We start from the raw sequence: 14,673 nt of genomic DNA, 5'->3' as shown, positions 1-14,673 counted from the left end.
AAAGAAGTCCTGCTAAGTGAAATGAGACAGAGAAGAGCAAATACAGTATATTTCCACTTATATGTGAAATCTAAAAAAGCTGAAATAAAATTAGAGAGTAGAATCTTAGTTGCTAAGAGAGCTGGGGGAAATGGGGAGATGGTCAAGGGGTACAAACTTCCAGTGATAAGATAAATAAATTCTGGGGATCCAAAGTTCAACACGGTGGCTCTGTAACAATACTGTACTACACACTTGGAAGTTGCTGAAAGGTACTCAATGTTCTAACCACAGTGATTTTTCCCCTGGCCACCCACTACTGGGAGCAGCTGCTCTGCCTATGTATCTGAGTGTCCCCTACTAAAGCTCCTATGAATTTGAAAAAAAAAAAAGTTCTAATCCCATGCGTGTGCACACACACACACACACACACACACACACACAAATAGTAACTATGTGAGAGGATAGAGGTATTAACTACCTTAGGATGGTACTCATTTTGCACTAAGCAAGTGTATTGAATCATCATGTTGTACGCCTTAAATTTACAGTGTTATGTATCAATTACATCTCAGTAAAGCAGGGGGAAAATATTTCAGTAATGTTATGGTGAATATATATCTGATAGTTCTATTCTCTGAATTATTTCCCCAAATGATGGAATTTTGCCAACCAGTTTACAGCTTCTTTAAGAGAAAGAACATTTATTTTTAAACACCACCACCAGAAAGACAAAACAAGCCCTCCCCATTATTTGGAGACATGCTGAGGTTTGAGAACCACAGCCCCAGTGAGACCATGGAAGGCCACTGCTGAGAACAGCGGAGCAGCAGTCAGCTGAGCCCTGAAGGACTGTTAGAGCAGAATGAACTGATCCTTTGTTCAGTGAGCAAGCAATGAACGTCTATTATGCTAAGCTGTTATTTGAGTCTCTACATTGGTGTCTCAGCCAACCTTAACTTACACAAATGCTTACCTCATTAATCTTCAGCTTTTCTCCTTTTCAAATATTTGGACTTAAAATTCTAAATTTTCTTTAAGGACTGCTTAAGCTGCATTCATTAATTTTGACATTAAATTTTTTTATTATTACCCAGTTCAAAATATTTTGTCCATTTGATTGAGTGGGCCTGTGGTTATTTAGAAGCATGTGTCTAAACATATGAAGTGTGTGAATAATCTTGATTTCCAGTTTAATTGCATTGTGGTCAGAGAACATCCTCTGTATTTCAATACCTTCAGACTTGATGAGATTGCTTGGATCAATTTTTATATTTTGTGTATGCTTGAAAAGTGTGCATGCTCTGCAGATAACTGAAAGTAGTGTTCTGTGCATTTCCATTGGGTCAAGGTTACTTATTATACAAGGCTGGGCAAAAGTAGGCTTACAGTTGTGAGTACCTGAAACAGTTTATTTTTGTAGTATTATTTATTTAACCTGCACAACTTTTTCCATATAAGCCATAATCCTACTTTTGCCCACCCCTGTACTGTTGACATCTATATGCCATGTTTGCTTGTTCTATCAGTTTCTGAGAGAAGTTAAAAATTTCTTATTATTGTGGTTTTGTCTGTTTCTCCTTGTAGTTCTTTCAATTTTGGCTATATACAATGAGGAAATTTTATTAGACCTATGAAAAATTTGTATCACTGTATCTGGTGAAGCAAACATTTTATCATCATGTTGTGATCAACCCTCTTGAATTCTAGTAATGCTATCTTGCCTTAAAGTCTGCTTTCTCTGGTAGTAATATAGTTATACCCGTTTTACTTCGGGTAGTATCTTCACATGTCTTTGGTTTAGCTATGTGTCTCACAAATAGTTTTTTGTGTTTTTTAAATCCAGTATGACAATTGGAGCATTGGGTCCATTTCCACTTTAATGTAATTGCTAATATATATGGATTTTAAGCTATGTTACTTCATGCTGTTTCTCCCATTTGGCCTTCTTTTCAATGAATTTTTTTAGAATAATTTCATGTTTTCCTTTCTGTATGTTAGTGGTGCTATTTCTGTACTTTCATTATGTTTTACAATGTAGGCTTAACCAACTTAAAATGAATCAAAATCTCTGTCCTCTTCCTGGATAATATAAGATTCACAGAACAGTTGAACTCTACTTATGGACCTCTCTACTTTTATAGCTGTATGTAATGCACAGTTTTCTATCTTTTGTTTTTAATAATCTTACTTTTTATAGATTGTCACCTTTCGCATTTGCTCACCTCTTACTGCTTTTCTGCTTACCATTTTTTTCTTGCTTTCCGTCTGATATCACGGTCCTTCTGCCTAAAAGTACCTCTTTTAGGATTTCCTTTGCCGAGCTAATAATAAATAACTCCCAGTTTTAATTTTCCTGAAATGATCATTCCTGTTTTTTTGGCGGAGAGGGGGGCAGGGGTGTAAAATTCTAGTTTGGCAGTACACTGGAAAAATGTGTACTGTTATGAACATTAAGTTAGTTGTCAGTCTAGCTGTCCCTGCTTTGAAGGCTCTGTAAGAGAAAAAAGTCTGGATGCTTTTATCCTCAATTTTCTTTTTGCCTTTAGTAATCTAGTTTCATGATACTGTGTCTAGACATGGGTTCATTTTTATTTATCATTTTAAATCACTTGGGATTTTGAATCTGTGTAGTGTCCATTCGTTTCAGACAATTCTCAGCCTTCAGGGCTCTGATGGGCTCGGCGATCCATTCTGTCTCTGCTTCTCTGGGACACGAAGCGCACAGTGCCCTTCTCGTGTTTCTGCCCTGTATCTCACCGCTCCTCTGTGCTTTCCCTTTGCTCTTTGCTGCATTCTTCATTTCTTCTGCTCCATCTTTCAGTTAAACAATTCCTTTCAGTTTTACCCACTGCACTTTAAATTCTATTTTTTATTGTTAGAAGTTGTATTTGGTTTCCAAATCTACCATTGTTAGCGTCTCATTCTTCTAGATATTTCAAGCATGTCGTATTATTTTAATAATGTACTTATTTGCATTTTTACAATCTGTAAGTTCAGATGTTTTCTTTTGAGGGTTGTCACCAGTGGGGTGATTTCCCTGTGCCCTGTGTGCTGCTCAGCTCTTGAAACAATTACCGACATGGTGTCACAATAGAGGGTAAGTATTGCTTTTTCCAGAAATGAATGGGATTTGCTTCTACCATGCACTTGGGATTCTGTACATCCGAAACCCCATTCTTCGTGACCTGAGCAGCCCCTTCCCCACTCTAGTGGGATGCCCAGAGTAGCCACACCACTCTACACTCTGCACAGCACTGCTGAGTCCCAGCCGTTTGTACATCCTTGGCATGTGCAGTCACTGTACTGGGTGCATTGCAGTTAAGTCTCACTTTTGGCTCTAGTTTGCATTACCGATCATGCTAAGCATCTCTTCATATGCTTGTTTTTGTAGACTTCATGTCTTCACTTTTGTGTGTGGGTGTGTTTTATTTGGTATTTTCTCCCATTCTGTGGCTGCATTTTTACTTTTAATGATCTAACCCTTGTCTACTCCAAGGTTGCAAAGGTATTTTCTTCCAGAAGGCTTGCAATTTTAATTTTTACCTTTTATCTATCACCTATCTTTTGTGTGTATGGCGAGAAAATGGTTCATTTTCATTCATGTCGACATCCAGTTACTCGAGCACACTTATTGCGGGTGAGGAAGACAATAAAACAAAACCCAAAATCAGCATAATTGAGGAAGGTACACATCATATAACCCAGGCCATTAAAACACCTCAGCAAGTTCATACAGAGGAGAGCAATCTTCTGGATAGTCTTGCGAGGGTTTGGAAAATGGACTGACACTGAAAGACTCAAGTGATGAGCGCTTTGCAAGAGGAGGGACCTAGAACCCAGGAAACAGGCCTGGCACGTTTTATTGGGCTGGATGTGATGGGCTCCTTTGAATTACACTAGGCTTAGAGCCCTGGGTCTACTAACTAGTTTTGCAATCTCCAGACAGTTTTGAGTCAATTCCCAGAATAAAAGAAAATGGGCTATTACTCCTGATAAGCTGCTACACTTTGAGCTTTTCTCCTGTCAGTCTGCCCAATTTCTATCAGTTTCAAAGCCTGGTTAAAATACTATGCTCTCCAGGCAACCTTTCCCAATCTTTCTGTAAGAATCACCTTAATACTTCCAGAAAACACAGGATACCCCTGAGGCCGAGAGGTGGTGTAGTTGAGAGCAAGCAGTTCATGTAAGACAAACTGAACCCAATGTTAACTCTGACTTTCTATGATGTCACAAAGATGCTTTAGGGGCAGGGGTGTCCAACTTGCGGCCCAGGATGGCTATGAATGCAGTCTAACACAAAATTGTAAATTTACTTAAAACCTTTTCTCTGCTCATCAGTTTTTGTTAGTGTTTGTGTTCAATGTGTGGCCCAAGACCACTCCTCCTCTTCCAGTGTGGCCCAGAGATGCCAAAAGGATGGATACCTCTGCAAGTTTAGAGGAACAACAACCAGTGGTTTCCCAGTAGCACCAGGATATATATAAACTAAGTTCTATAGAGATCAGCTGCAAAGACAGTTCATACTGTTCCAATTTCCATTGACAGCTCCCTTTCTCATTACTCCCAATGTTTCATTCTGAGCCAATTCATAGGTCTTTCCTTTAAAGTTTAAAAAATTGTCTGTGTCCTCCCAAGGGTTGATAAAAAACCTAGTATATAAAAGACATATTGAGAACACCCATGTGATAAAAGCCCAGTTGTGATCAATATCCCTCTAAGTATCACTTGCATATTCATAACCTATAGGCCATTAGGAAATCACTGTATAAACAGAGCAGTATATTAAGTTTAAATTACTGGACTGATTCTGTATACATTAAGGTAGCTGGCTGGTCTGTGTAATGCAAAACAAAGGAAATCACTTAACTACAATTTGCTTGCTTGCCTGTGTTTTATCAGTTGTACAGATGTAATACTTGAGCCCTAAGAAACCATAAACTCACAAATTCCTTTTTTAATCACAGCTCCTGATATTCAGTAATGAACACACATATACACAATGTAAACTTGGGACACTTAAGTCATACCGGCCTCAACCATGATTTGGCCAGTGCCTCCCCTCTACCCACTATTCGTCTTCAGTGGAAAGAAAACTATTAGGTGAGGCCAGACAATTTCTGCTTTGTGTGTACTTTCAGAAATGGAGCACAAGTTTGTCCTTTCCTCACCGACCAAACTGGCTGATGTTTGATGGTAATTACAACTTGGAAAACCTTAAAATACCAAAATGCAAACTGGGTACATACTACATAGCACTTGTATCTGTGTTACTTTGTTAACCTAGCACACGTAGATTCATTTGGTTATTCTAACACGTTTCCAGCTTTTGACTTTTAATTTTAAAATACTTAGCTTTTGTAAAGGCCAAAACTAAAGCAAACAAAAAAGCTACAAATATAAAAAAACCCTGCCACCTTAGGGAAGTATTAATCAACCTAAACTGGCTCCAATGTCTCAAATGTTCTTTGCAAATTTTGTTTTGATGTGTAAAAAGTACAGGACTTAAAGATCAATAATCCTATAGAATATATGGAAGTGCAGAAATTTCTTACTGAACTAAGAGAATTAAATTATTTGAACTTTTGATTCCTAGAGTTTTCACTAGGTCTAGCAGACAGGAGCCTAACATACTTAACTTGAAAGTGGAAATACATGTTTATTGTACACATAATCCTAAAAAAGTGTGATTGGATCCTCGCCATACCAAAATATTAAGATATATATACATTAAAAAACACACATTTTCATAACCATATTTTAATTTTTTAAATTTTAACAATTCAAATAAAATCCAGCTAGTTAACATAGAGTAAATGCACAGTAATTTACAGCCACGTATAGAATACAAGAATAACAACCCTCATACAAATGGTCAAATGATATCAACTCTTGAAGTTGATTATTTAGCTATGACTTAAAGGTCAAGGTTTAATGGTTCACATATGCAGGGGTACACATTCAAAATGTTTATTAACACAAAGACTGAGTGAAACTAGAATTTTCAGGTTCTAAAAGGAGTAGCATGAAGGGCAGCATGTAGCTGAACGGGAAATTAAGGACATGACAGAGAAGAGATCTGAGTAGGCAGAAAGTTAGTACATGAAACTTTTTCTATAATTAAAATTCCTTCCAATTTAAATCATTCAGAACTATCTATTTTCTTAGGAATGTTAAAATCATGATCAATACCAGAGGAAGAGAAAGCTGAACTGTCCTATTTATCTACCCGAAGGGAGCCCCCATAGCACTAACCGCCTGGGCAGATGCATGTAAACAGAAGACGGGCATGACGGAAGAGTAAAGGGTAGACTGACTTCTAGCATTCAAATCCTTCAAGTTCAAATCAGTATTCTTAGTGATTTAACACAAATCTAAAAATACTGACATGTTTATGCTCCAGTAAGAATAAACACTCATTTTTAACCCAAACTCTGCTGGTCCTAATATATGAATGCTAACCTACAATGAGCACTAGATTTCAGGACACAAAAGTTTGGATTAAATGATCTAATGATATTCTTCTTGGTTTCAAAGTTACAAATCAGTGACCTGTGGGCCCCATCCAGTAAAGCTGGTTCCATAAAGTTACATACAGAATAAAAATTAAGACAAGGCTTGGGTGTTAGTTTTTTCCTGGAGGGATCGATCAAAAAGGAAACAAGGGACTCACAGACATGACAACAATGTGGTGATCGCCTGTAGGGAGAGGGCGGGGCAGTAATAAGGGGGTTAAATGGTAATGGAAAAAATACAGTTAAAAAAGTAAATAAATAAAAGCCCTGTATGGCAGCCCACAATCACAGGGTTGGTAATTCTCAGATTTGGACTTTAAAATTTAGGAATCTTTTCTGAGCCACAGGTACCAGTTCTTTCTGTTCTTCTATGAGAATGTGCTCTTTCAGTATCTACTACTTTAACCTGATTAGGTTCAGTCTAATTTTCTGAGAGGATTCTGCAATAAAAATACACACCCATCTGAAGGTTGCTGACTACTGCTGTTAGAAATAAAATGTTATAAAGCCCAATGCTTTAAGTATATATGTTTTTCTTTTTAAACATCTGCATCAACTAAAAACAAGATCTCTAAAGAAATGTTCAGAGACAAATTTTAGAAATAATTTTTATAGTTTTCTTTCAAAAATCATCTCTGTCCTACATAAAGTAAACCACAGCAGATTGTGCTTTGGGGAAAAAAGACAATTAAAATAAATGACATTGCTCCATTCCAGTTGCTGCACAAAGAATCAAAATTTAAAACTCCAGGATTGTTTCCTTCCAGGACATACATAAAACTTACTCTTAAAAGATGAATATAATGCAGTAAAGGTCACGGTAAGTTGTACTTGCTAAATACAACAGGAATAGAATACATGTTCATCCTTGAAGGACACTTGTCATGAATTTGCTACAACTACATAAGATGTTCCTTAACTGCTGGTTTCCACGCCGTTCTTAATCATTTGTGGGGTACTGAGATCATAAAGATAAGGGAGTCTCCGTCTTACATTCAACACAACAAATATTTATGAATCTTCACAAGGCAAATGGCACCATGTTAGGCAGTATGAGTAGGTGGCACTGTACTGAAAAGGCAAACACTATAGATGGAGACTTTCTCTACAGATTTAAGTTAGAAACCCCTGTTTTGTTGATTTTTTTGGCATGTTTCTCATAATAAATGTCAAAGCTGAAATTTACCATAAAAGTTATGAATAATCCCAAAGGTAGTGAAATTGAATTTGCCTTTGGTCTCCAAGTAGATTAGAATATTTTACATTCCAATCAAAGCACCTCAAAAACATCCAGTTACTGTTGATTACAAGGAAGCTAAGAAGGCGGAAGAGTTTAGGAGGGCACTGAATTTCACTAGTGACAGCAGAGAAAGCTTGCAATGACATGCTGCAATTTTCTATGTCAGGTCACTGCAGTGTACAAAGAATTCCTAAAACATTTATGTTAAAGATCTCTAAAACAACATTCCTAAAACCCAGGAAAATGTTGTGAACACTGTTTCTGCCTAATACATGATCAATGTTTAAAAAAATAACATGGAATTCTCTCCTACTCTGACTACCCACCCCCCAAAAGGCCACAAAGTGCATTCACAAAGAGTCATTCTTAAGATAAAGCCATTGCACAAAACGTACAGTTCATGTATACTGAAATGAGTACCACATGGAGTTTAATTGCAGACATTTTCTTACACCAGTATAGCAACAACCATAAGCTAAAGTCTCCTAATAGAATTACAGCCACTACCTTCATAAGGGCCGTACATGTAATACATTTAAAGTACTAAAATGTGCAGTTGAACTTAACAACAAAATGTAAAAGCTGTATCCTGTCAGCACACTTACTCTGAATTAATTCAATCTATGATTTACCATTCAAGAAATTAGGATAAACTTCTTTGCAAAAGTAGTATGTTCATTTACAAAACCGTAAGTCAATTAGGATCACTACCTGTCCAATCAGACAGCAGGGGCCCTCTTCTATAATGCTGTTACTGCCCCAGGTATTTGACGCCTTAAAAAAAACAAAAACAAACTTGTAAGGGCAAAGCTGAAAATTACCATTTTCTCTATACAATAAATGCGATCTATACAGACTACCTGATAATATTTCAAAGGTTCAAATTCTTAATGTGAAAGCAAACTGAGACTCAGAAGTAGCAAATTTCTTCCACTTTAAGAAAATGATGCTTAGGTATGACATGTGGGTTCAAAGCCTGTAACTCACTGGAGAAGACATGTGCGGACTTTCACTTATTGTTGAGTTAGAAAAGACATGAGGATATGCTCAAGTTACTGAAATGGTCTCAAATCAATAGGTTACTGGTTGAAAAATCAGTATTTTACTGGTTGATTGTCCCAAACTCTTACCATGAGTTTGATATGTTAATGAACAATTCAAGTGTCCACAATATGCTAAAAATTAAGCAACTGTTAGTTAACAGTGGGAACCTCAACATTTTAAAGATAAAAATATACAAGATATTTAGACACTATTTCATTAGTTGTCAAAAACAGTGACTACTAATGCCAAATAATTAACTTTAAAGTATTGGGCCAGATCATCTAAAGGAAATGTGAAAATACTACTCAGGATCTCACTATTTTTGTTCTTTTGCAAGAATTATGCAGAATCCAAAAGTTAGAAATTTGTGACTGTTGATACTATCTGTGGATAGTTTATAAATAGTATACAAGTAAGGATGGCTTTGTTTAGGAGACTGAGAAGGTATTCATGGAAGAAACACTATACTCTGCCACAAATAAACAAAATGCAGCTGTGTCCCGTGGACCTGGTAGAGAAAATGGCAATTCTGAGGAAGGAGTGCTTCTAAAGGCCTTCTCTTGGAGGCAGCCCAGGCATCATTGGCATGACTGAAGAGACCGAGTAACGTGGTTGTGATTGCTTTAATTCCGACAGCCAGACACAGTAACACTCGTCCCCAGACCCGCTGTCTGCTGCCCACCATGCTGGCCCTGCTCCTCCGTGGTCCACTGTCGTCGTCTGGTCGTCCCTCCTCACAGCGTGGTGGCCGGACATCGCTATCCGTTGAGTAGGTAGACCACCAGTTCGTAGGTGGCCATCATAATGGCTGTGTTGGGGATCTGTCTCACCAGATGAGTTGTTAGACCACGGTAAAGAGACCCATAGCCTTCTTCGTGAACAACCAAAGACAGCGTCTGAAAGAAAGATCTGTATTTTGTTCCCTCTTCACGTAGTCTTGTCCTGACAACTTCTGTTTAAGGGGGAAAAAAAAGTTAATTTTTTTAAACAGCAGTGATATCTTTATATCCTCTTAATACTAAGCACATTTCATTTACCTGTAAGTGTAACCTTAGGGTAAGTAATTTTTAATGTGTAACTTATTGAAACCAGTCACACTGTAACACCACCAAACTTTAAGATGGCTGGCTAAAATCCTGCGTTATGAAATTTCATAGGTTTCTGAACAGTAAATGACAGAATGAAATAAAAGAATCAGTCATATACTACAGCAGGTATAGATAAGAGAATAGATGTAATAAAAACCAGGAAAGGGAGTGGAGATGCTACCAAAGCTGAAACAAGTGAAGGATGTTCTGGAAGTGGAGAGCGCAGTAAGAAAACAGAATTACCAATCTGTTCACATGGTCTGTACAGACCAACATAAATTCATGTGGATAAGGGTTAAAATGTTTAAAATAAAAGTTGCCAGCTAAAAGGCCTTATCTGGGAACAACTAAGCAAAAATCATAAAATTTTAAGGCTTAAAAGGATCTTAAAGAATCCAATTTTTCTTCATTTTTAAAACATGAGGAAATTAGGGCTACTGAGTTTTTCAACAGCTGAGGGCGGAGACCAGACAGATTCAGAGGGGTCCACAAAGAGTCTGTTCTTTCCACGTTGGTTACTTGTCACACATTTCCCACACACTACTCTTGGTGGGCCTGAGGACAATGGCCTAAAGCCATTCCCACTGTCGATGTGAACATCTGAAACCTCGTGTCCTACTTTAAAAATTCATGCCATTTATACATTCCACTCCAATATACTGTTTATAAACTACACCTTCTCTTGTAATGCCATCACCTCCTGTGAAGGGCCAGAACACTTCAAACTCCCAAACTCTCTCACCGGGGCCGCCCGGCGCCAGTCCTCCCACAGGAGACCTGAGCCCAATGCCGCTGCCCGTCCTGCCCTCTTGGGGTTCAAAGAAGTTAGGACTTCCCTGAGGAAACTGGGGTAAATTCACAGTCCAACTTGGTTAAACAGCTGGTTTCATCCACAGGTTACATTTTAAAGCAGATGCTCATTTCCTACACCTGTTCATTTTTCCTGACACAGCTTTAACCAGAGCGTTAGCTTTATAGGGTGAATGTCAGTGTTATTCCCTGTGACAAAAGTGAAGCACTTAGATTAAAAACCTGAACCAAAACAAACCTCAAACACACCAAAATCAAAGGCTACACTTAAAACTCAGCATGTTGGAGACCAATTCTGAAGTAATTTCCTTAGCTATCTATGAAAGAAGCTAACATTGTAAAACTTTAAAGATAGAAATAAAAGAAATCATTCACATATTTGCCAACATGAAATAATGTAAAAGAGCTTGGTCTTTGGGAATAGACTTCAATTCAAATTTGGGGTCCATCACTGAGTACCCTAACATGACCTTGAGCAAGTCACTTAACTTTAACACTTCTTGTTTCCCCCTTGAAAATGAAGACAGTTCTGGTTATGTTCTAGCATACCTAGGCTTTGCAGGGTTTTTATGTAGATTACCAGTGATGTATATAATGTATCTATACACCTATAAAATATATGTAACACTAACTTACATCCATACTGGAAAAAAAAAATTAGAAACTTGCCCAATCTGACTCTGGGTTAAAATTTGTCCAGAGTTCATGCTAAATCACCACCATGCTACTATAACATATACAGATCTATTAAAATTGCCTGATGTGACTTATACAGATTTAATTCCATTATGATTAAATCCTAAGAACTTAATTTTGTTATACTGAAATCCAGTAAAATTATAAATAGTAAGTGGGCTATTGGCTGGGGTGGAGCAGCATTTCTGAATTAACAGAATATTCCCTGTAAAACTCAGCTTCTCTTACCGTGTGGATACGCTATACTTGTGGCACAAGTTTTTGAGGTGGCAGCAGCCAGCATCATGCCCATAAAATCTGAGGCATCTTTTACAGACTCTTCATCACTTTCCATTGTAGAAGCAATCTTATATTCCAGTAGTTTTTGCTTAATACTTTCATAAATAACAAAATGGATAACAGTCTCTGATATGCCAGCATATGAAGCAGACATGCCCCTATAAAATCCTCTGAGTCCATCTGCCTGATACACTTTACGAACACATTCAAAAGCACCCATTCGCTTTTCCCCACGGTTCCTGAAAAGAAAAATGAAAAAAAAGTTTTAATCTAAATAAAGTAGCACAGGTTTTAATATAAATAAAATATAGTAGAAATATACCACTAATATAAAGAATGAATCCCTTTAACTCAAGAAACAGTGAAATCAGATTTTTAAAACATTCATTTTAGATTTCCTATTCTTTTGCTCCAAATTTGCCATATCAGATGGATAACATGTAATTAGTCTGTTTTACTGAATGCAAAACACACTACAGTGACTTTTCAGTTTGATGGCCTCATTGAAGGCGGTATATTACAGGGATAAGGAACGAAATCCTTTAGTCAAAATATACTGTGGCTGCAGCTCAAGATGCAAATGAACAAATGGTACATTATATTAAATCCAGTTCCAGGTTGAGTTCTCTTTCACATTTAATAACATTAAAAAGAATGATTTAGAGACATTTTGTGATGGTAGGTCCATCACAAAAGCAGGGAACATGACCAATCTAATTTCTGTGTACATTTAAGATGAACTCCCTATGAACCTTTGAAGGTCATGGCCTTATCTTTCATTGCAGTATCCTAATGAGTAGTGAATGAGGACCTCTACAGTTACCAAGAATTTACTGAATACTGGGCCCAAGTAAATGTTCTTAGTGCTGCTACTTAAGGGTGCAGCTTCCATTCTTCTAAGCATACAATTCTGAGTCTGTAAAAATATTCATACTGTGATTCCCCCCAGTAGATCCCCACATATAAGAAATGGGTTTAAAATGCTACCCACAGGGAAAGAATTTACCTATTTATAAATCATACAAAACCTGTTTCTGACATAAAATCAAACCACAATTAAGACAACCTACCCAATAACCTAAAGATTCCTCCAATTTTATGAACTAAGGACTGTCTTCAACTAATAACACCGAATACTTTCTTAGATGAATCCATGTAGGCAACTGAAATGAGTTTCTGCCATATGATCTTTCCTTACAAAGTTAAAAGAGCCGCCAGTCCCAAAGAGTAATGCACAAATAGATTAGCCCTCTTGTTGATTTCAGCTGTATAAATTAGCATCTCTAATCAACGTTTAATGATTACCCCAACACATCCCATTCCATAATCCCAAACCTGAGAAGGTATGTTGACTTGTGTTATAATTACAAGTAAAATAATAATAATATTAAAGAATTTTAAGCCATGCTTTTCTTGGATCCCCTACAAATCTACCCTGTAACATAGTGAAGAACACTACTGGTAGTTTATAATGGTTTAATATAGACTGGCATCTCACAGTTTCTTAACCAAAGGTTAAGAAAACCTTGTTTTACTCACCATTATTACCTTTCAGATCTTTGGCTTTAAGAAACAAACTGTGAATTTTGCTAAAACGCTTAAGATTTCATTAAAAATTAATCCAGATGAAAAAATTAGACATTTCAAGTCTCCAAACAACACACAGTTCACCATGACAGAATGTGGAAAATAGATATTTAAGCAGGCATAATTGTTAATAATTTCATAGATTGGTTTTATTTATAGTCTACGAAATATAACACTACTTCTCAAACCCTAAAATATAAAAATAGTGGACATTTGTTACGCATAGTCTACTCCAGACTGAAAGGCTAAATCAGTTTCAAAACTTTAACATTGCTATCATTATACACCAGATAGGATCGTCTCCCTACTTAACTGTATTTGCTTTTCCCCATTCTTCGTTCTAAAGGTCAATAGGACTTGAGAAGGCAAGACTAAGCTGCACTGCTTCTGGCCTTTTCTCAGATCCCAGAACATGCCCTAAACTTAGAACCTGCATGGTTTGCATGGACTGTTGCCTCTGCTTAAAATGGGCTCAAAAAACCATTCCTTGACTATTCCACTTGAAGTCAGTCACCACTGTTTCCTGGTATATCTCTAGAACCTGTAAGTGCCTGCTCAATATAGATTTACTGAATGACTGAATCTTGCTAGCACAAAGTTGTCAGTGGTAACAGATGAAGTCTACGAATAAAGGAAAACAAAATCCTAGGCCAGGACTTTCTGTATATAAGGTTACGGAATTTGAGCGATGATCCTCAAAGACTTAGCTGTAGACTAATTGATCATGTGCGTTATTTATAGCTGTTCAGAGGCTGATTATAATTAACATGTAGTAGAAATATCATTTACTGGGCTAGGTTAATATACCCTTCTCTCTTCTCCTTTTACTTAAAAACACAACATATAATACACTCTCTTTCCTGGAAAGTCTCATCCTGCCAACTACTGTATCACTTTTGCTTCTGATGATGGAACCAAGGTTCTTAAAAAAAAGAGCAAAATAAAATAAGTAGCAAAAAAGGAGACACTGAAATCTCACTAACAACAGTTCACAGAAATAAATTAGTTGAAACCATTAATGAAATAATAACATACCTTGCATCAAGCTGTAACCGAGTCTTTACAAGCCAAATGGGGTTGGTTGCTGTGATTGCAGTAAAACCTAAACAAATATGTTTAAAATGAACTCTGGTAAGAATAAATACATTATTAACTTTAAGGGTTATAAAATTATATAAATCTATGTTAAAGAACACGAGTATAAGTATTTAACATATTAACTGATGTATGCTTTACACTTCTACTTTATAGATTCATACAAACATGAACATTGGTATTTTATTACCAATCTATATTTTCAAATTCTGACCATAGTAACTAAAAGATAATCTTTTAAGAGCAAAATCTGACTATGTATAAATTCTTCTCCCAACATATTTAGGCTATTCTCTGGGATGCCCTCTACTCTCTAACTAAATTCAGAAACCCATTACTG

At 36.8% G+C, this 14,673-nt stretch overlaps 1 protein-coding gene across 1 annotated transcript in view; it reads right to left on the bottom strand.

The window, feature by feature from the left end:
• Positions 1–5,723: 5,723 nt before the first annotated feature.
• The window catches only part of SLC25A36 (solute carrier family 25 member 36), a 30,316-nt gene continuing 21,366 nt past the window's right edge, over positions 5,724–14,673 (bottom strand). The window contains exons 5-7 of the mRNA XM_045832050.1: positions 14,274–14,340; positions 11,601–11,890; positions 5,724–9,730 (exon numbers count right to left, since the gene is read on the bottom strand). Coding sequence (XP_045688006.1) covers positions 9,537–9,730; positions 11,601–11,890; positions 14,274–14,340 — 551 coding nt within the window. The 3' untranslated portion in view covers positions 5,724–9,536. The remainder of the gene's footprint in view (positions 9,731–11,600; positions 11,891–14,273; positions 14,341–14,673) is intronic.

Source organism: Phyllostomus hastatus, unplaced genomic scaffold (assembly GCF_019186645.2).
Source record: "Phyllostomus hastatus isolate PE091 unplaced genomic scaffold, TTU_PhHast_1.1 phas_contig_16, whole genome shotgun sequence".
NCBI classification, from domain to species: domain Eukaryota; kingdom Metazoa; phylum Chordata; class Mammalia; order Chiroptera; family Phyllostomidae; genus Phyllostomus; species Phyllostomus hastatus.
The sequence above is the reverse complement of the archived record's forward strand: the minus strand, read 5'-3'. Positions and strand labels throughout refer to the sequence as shown.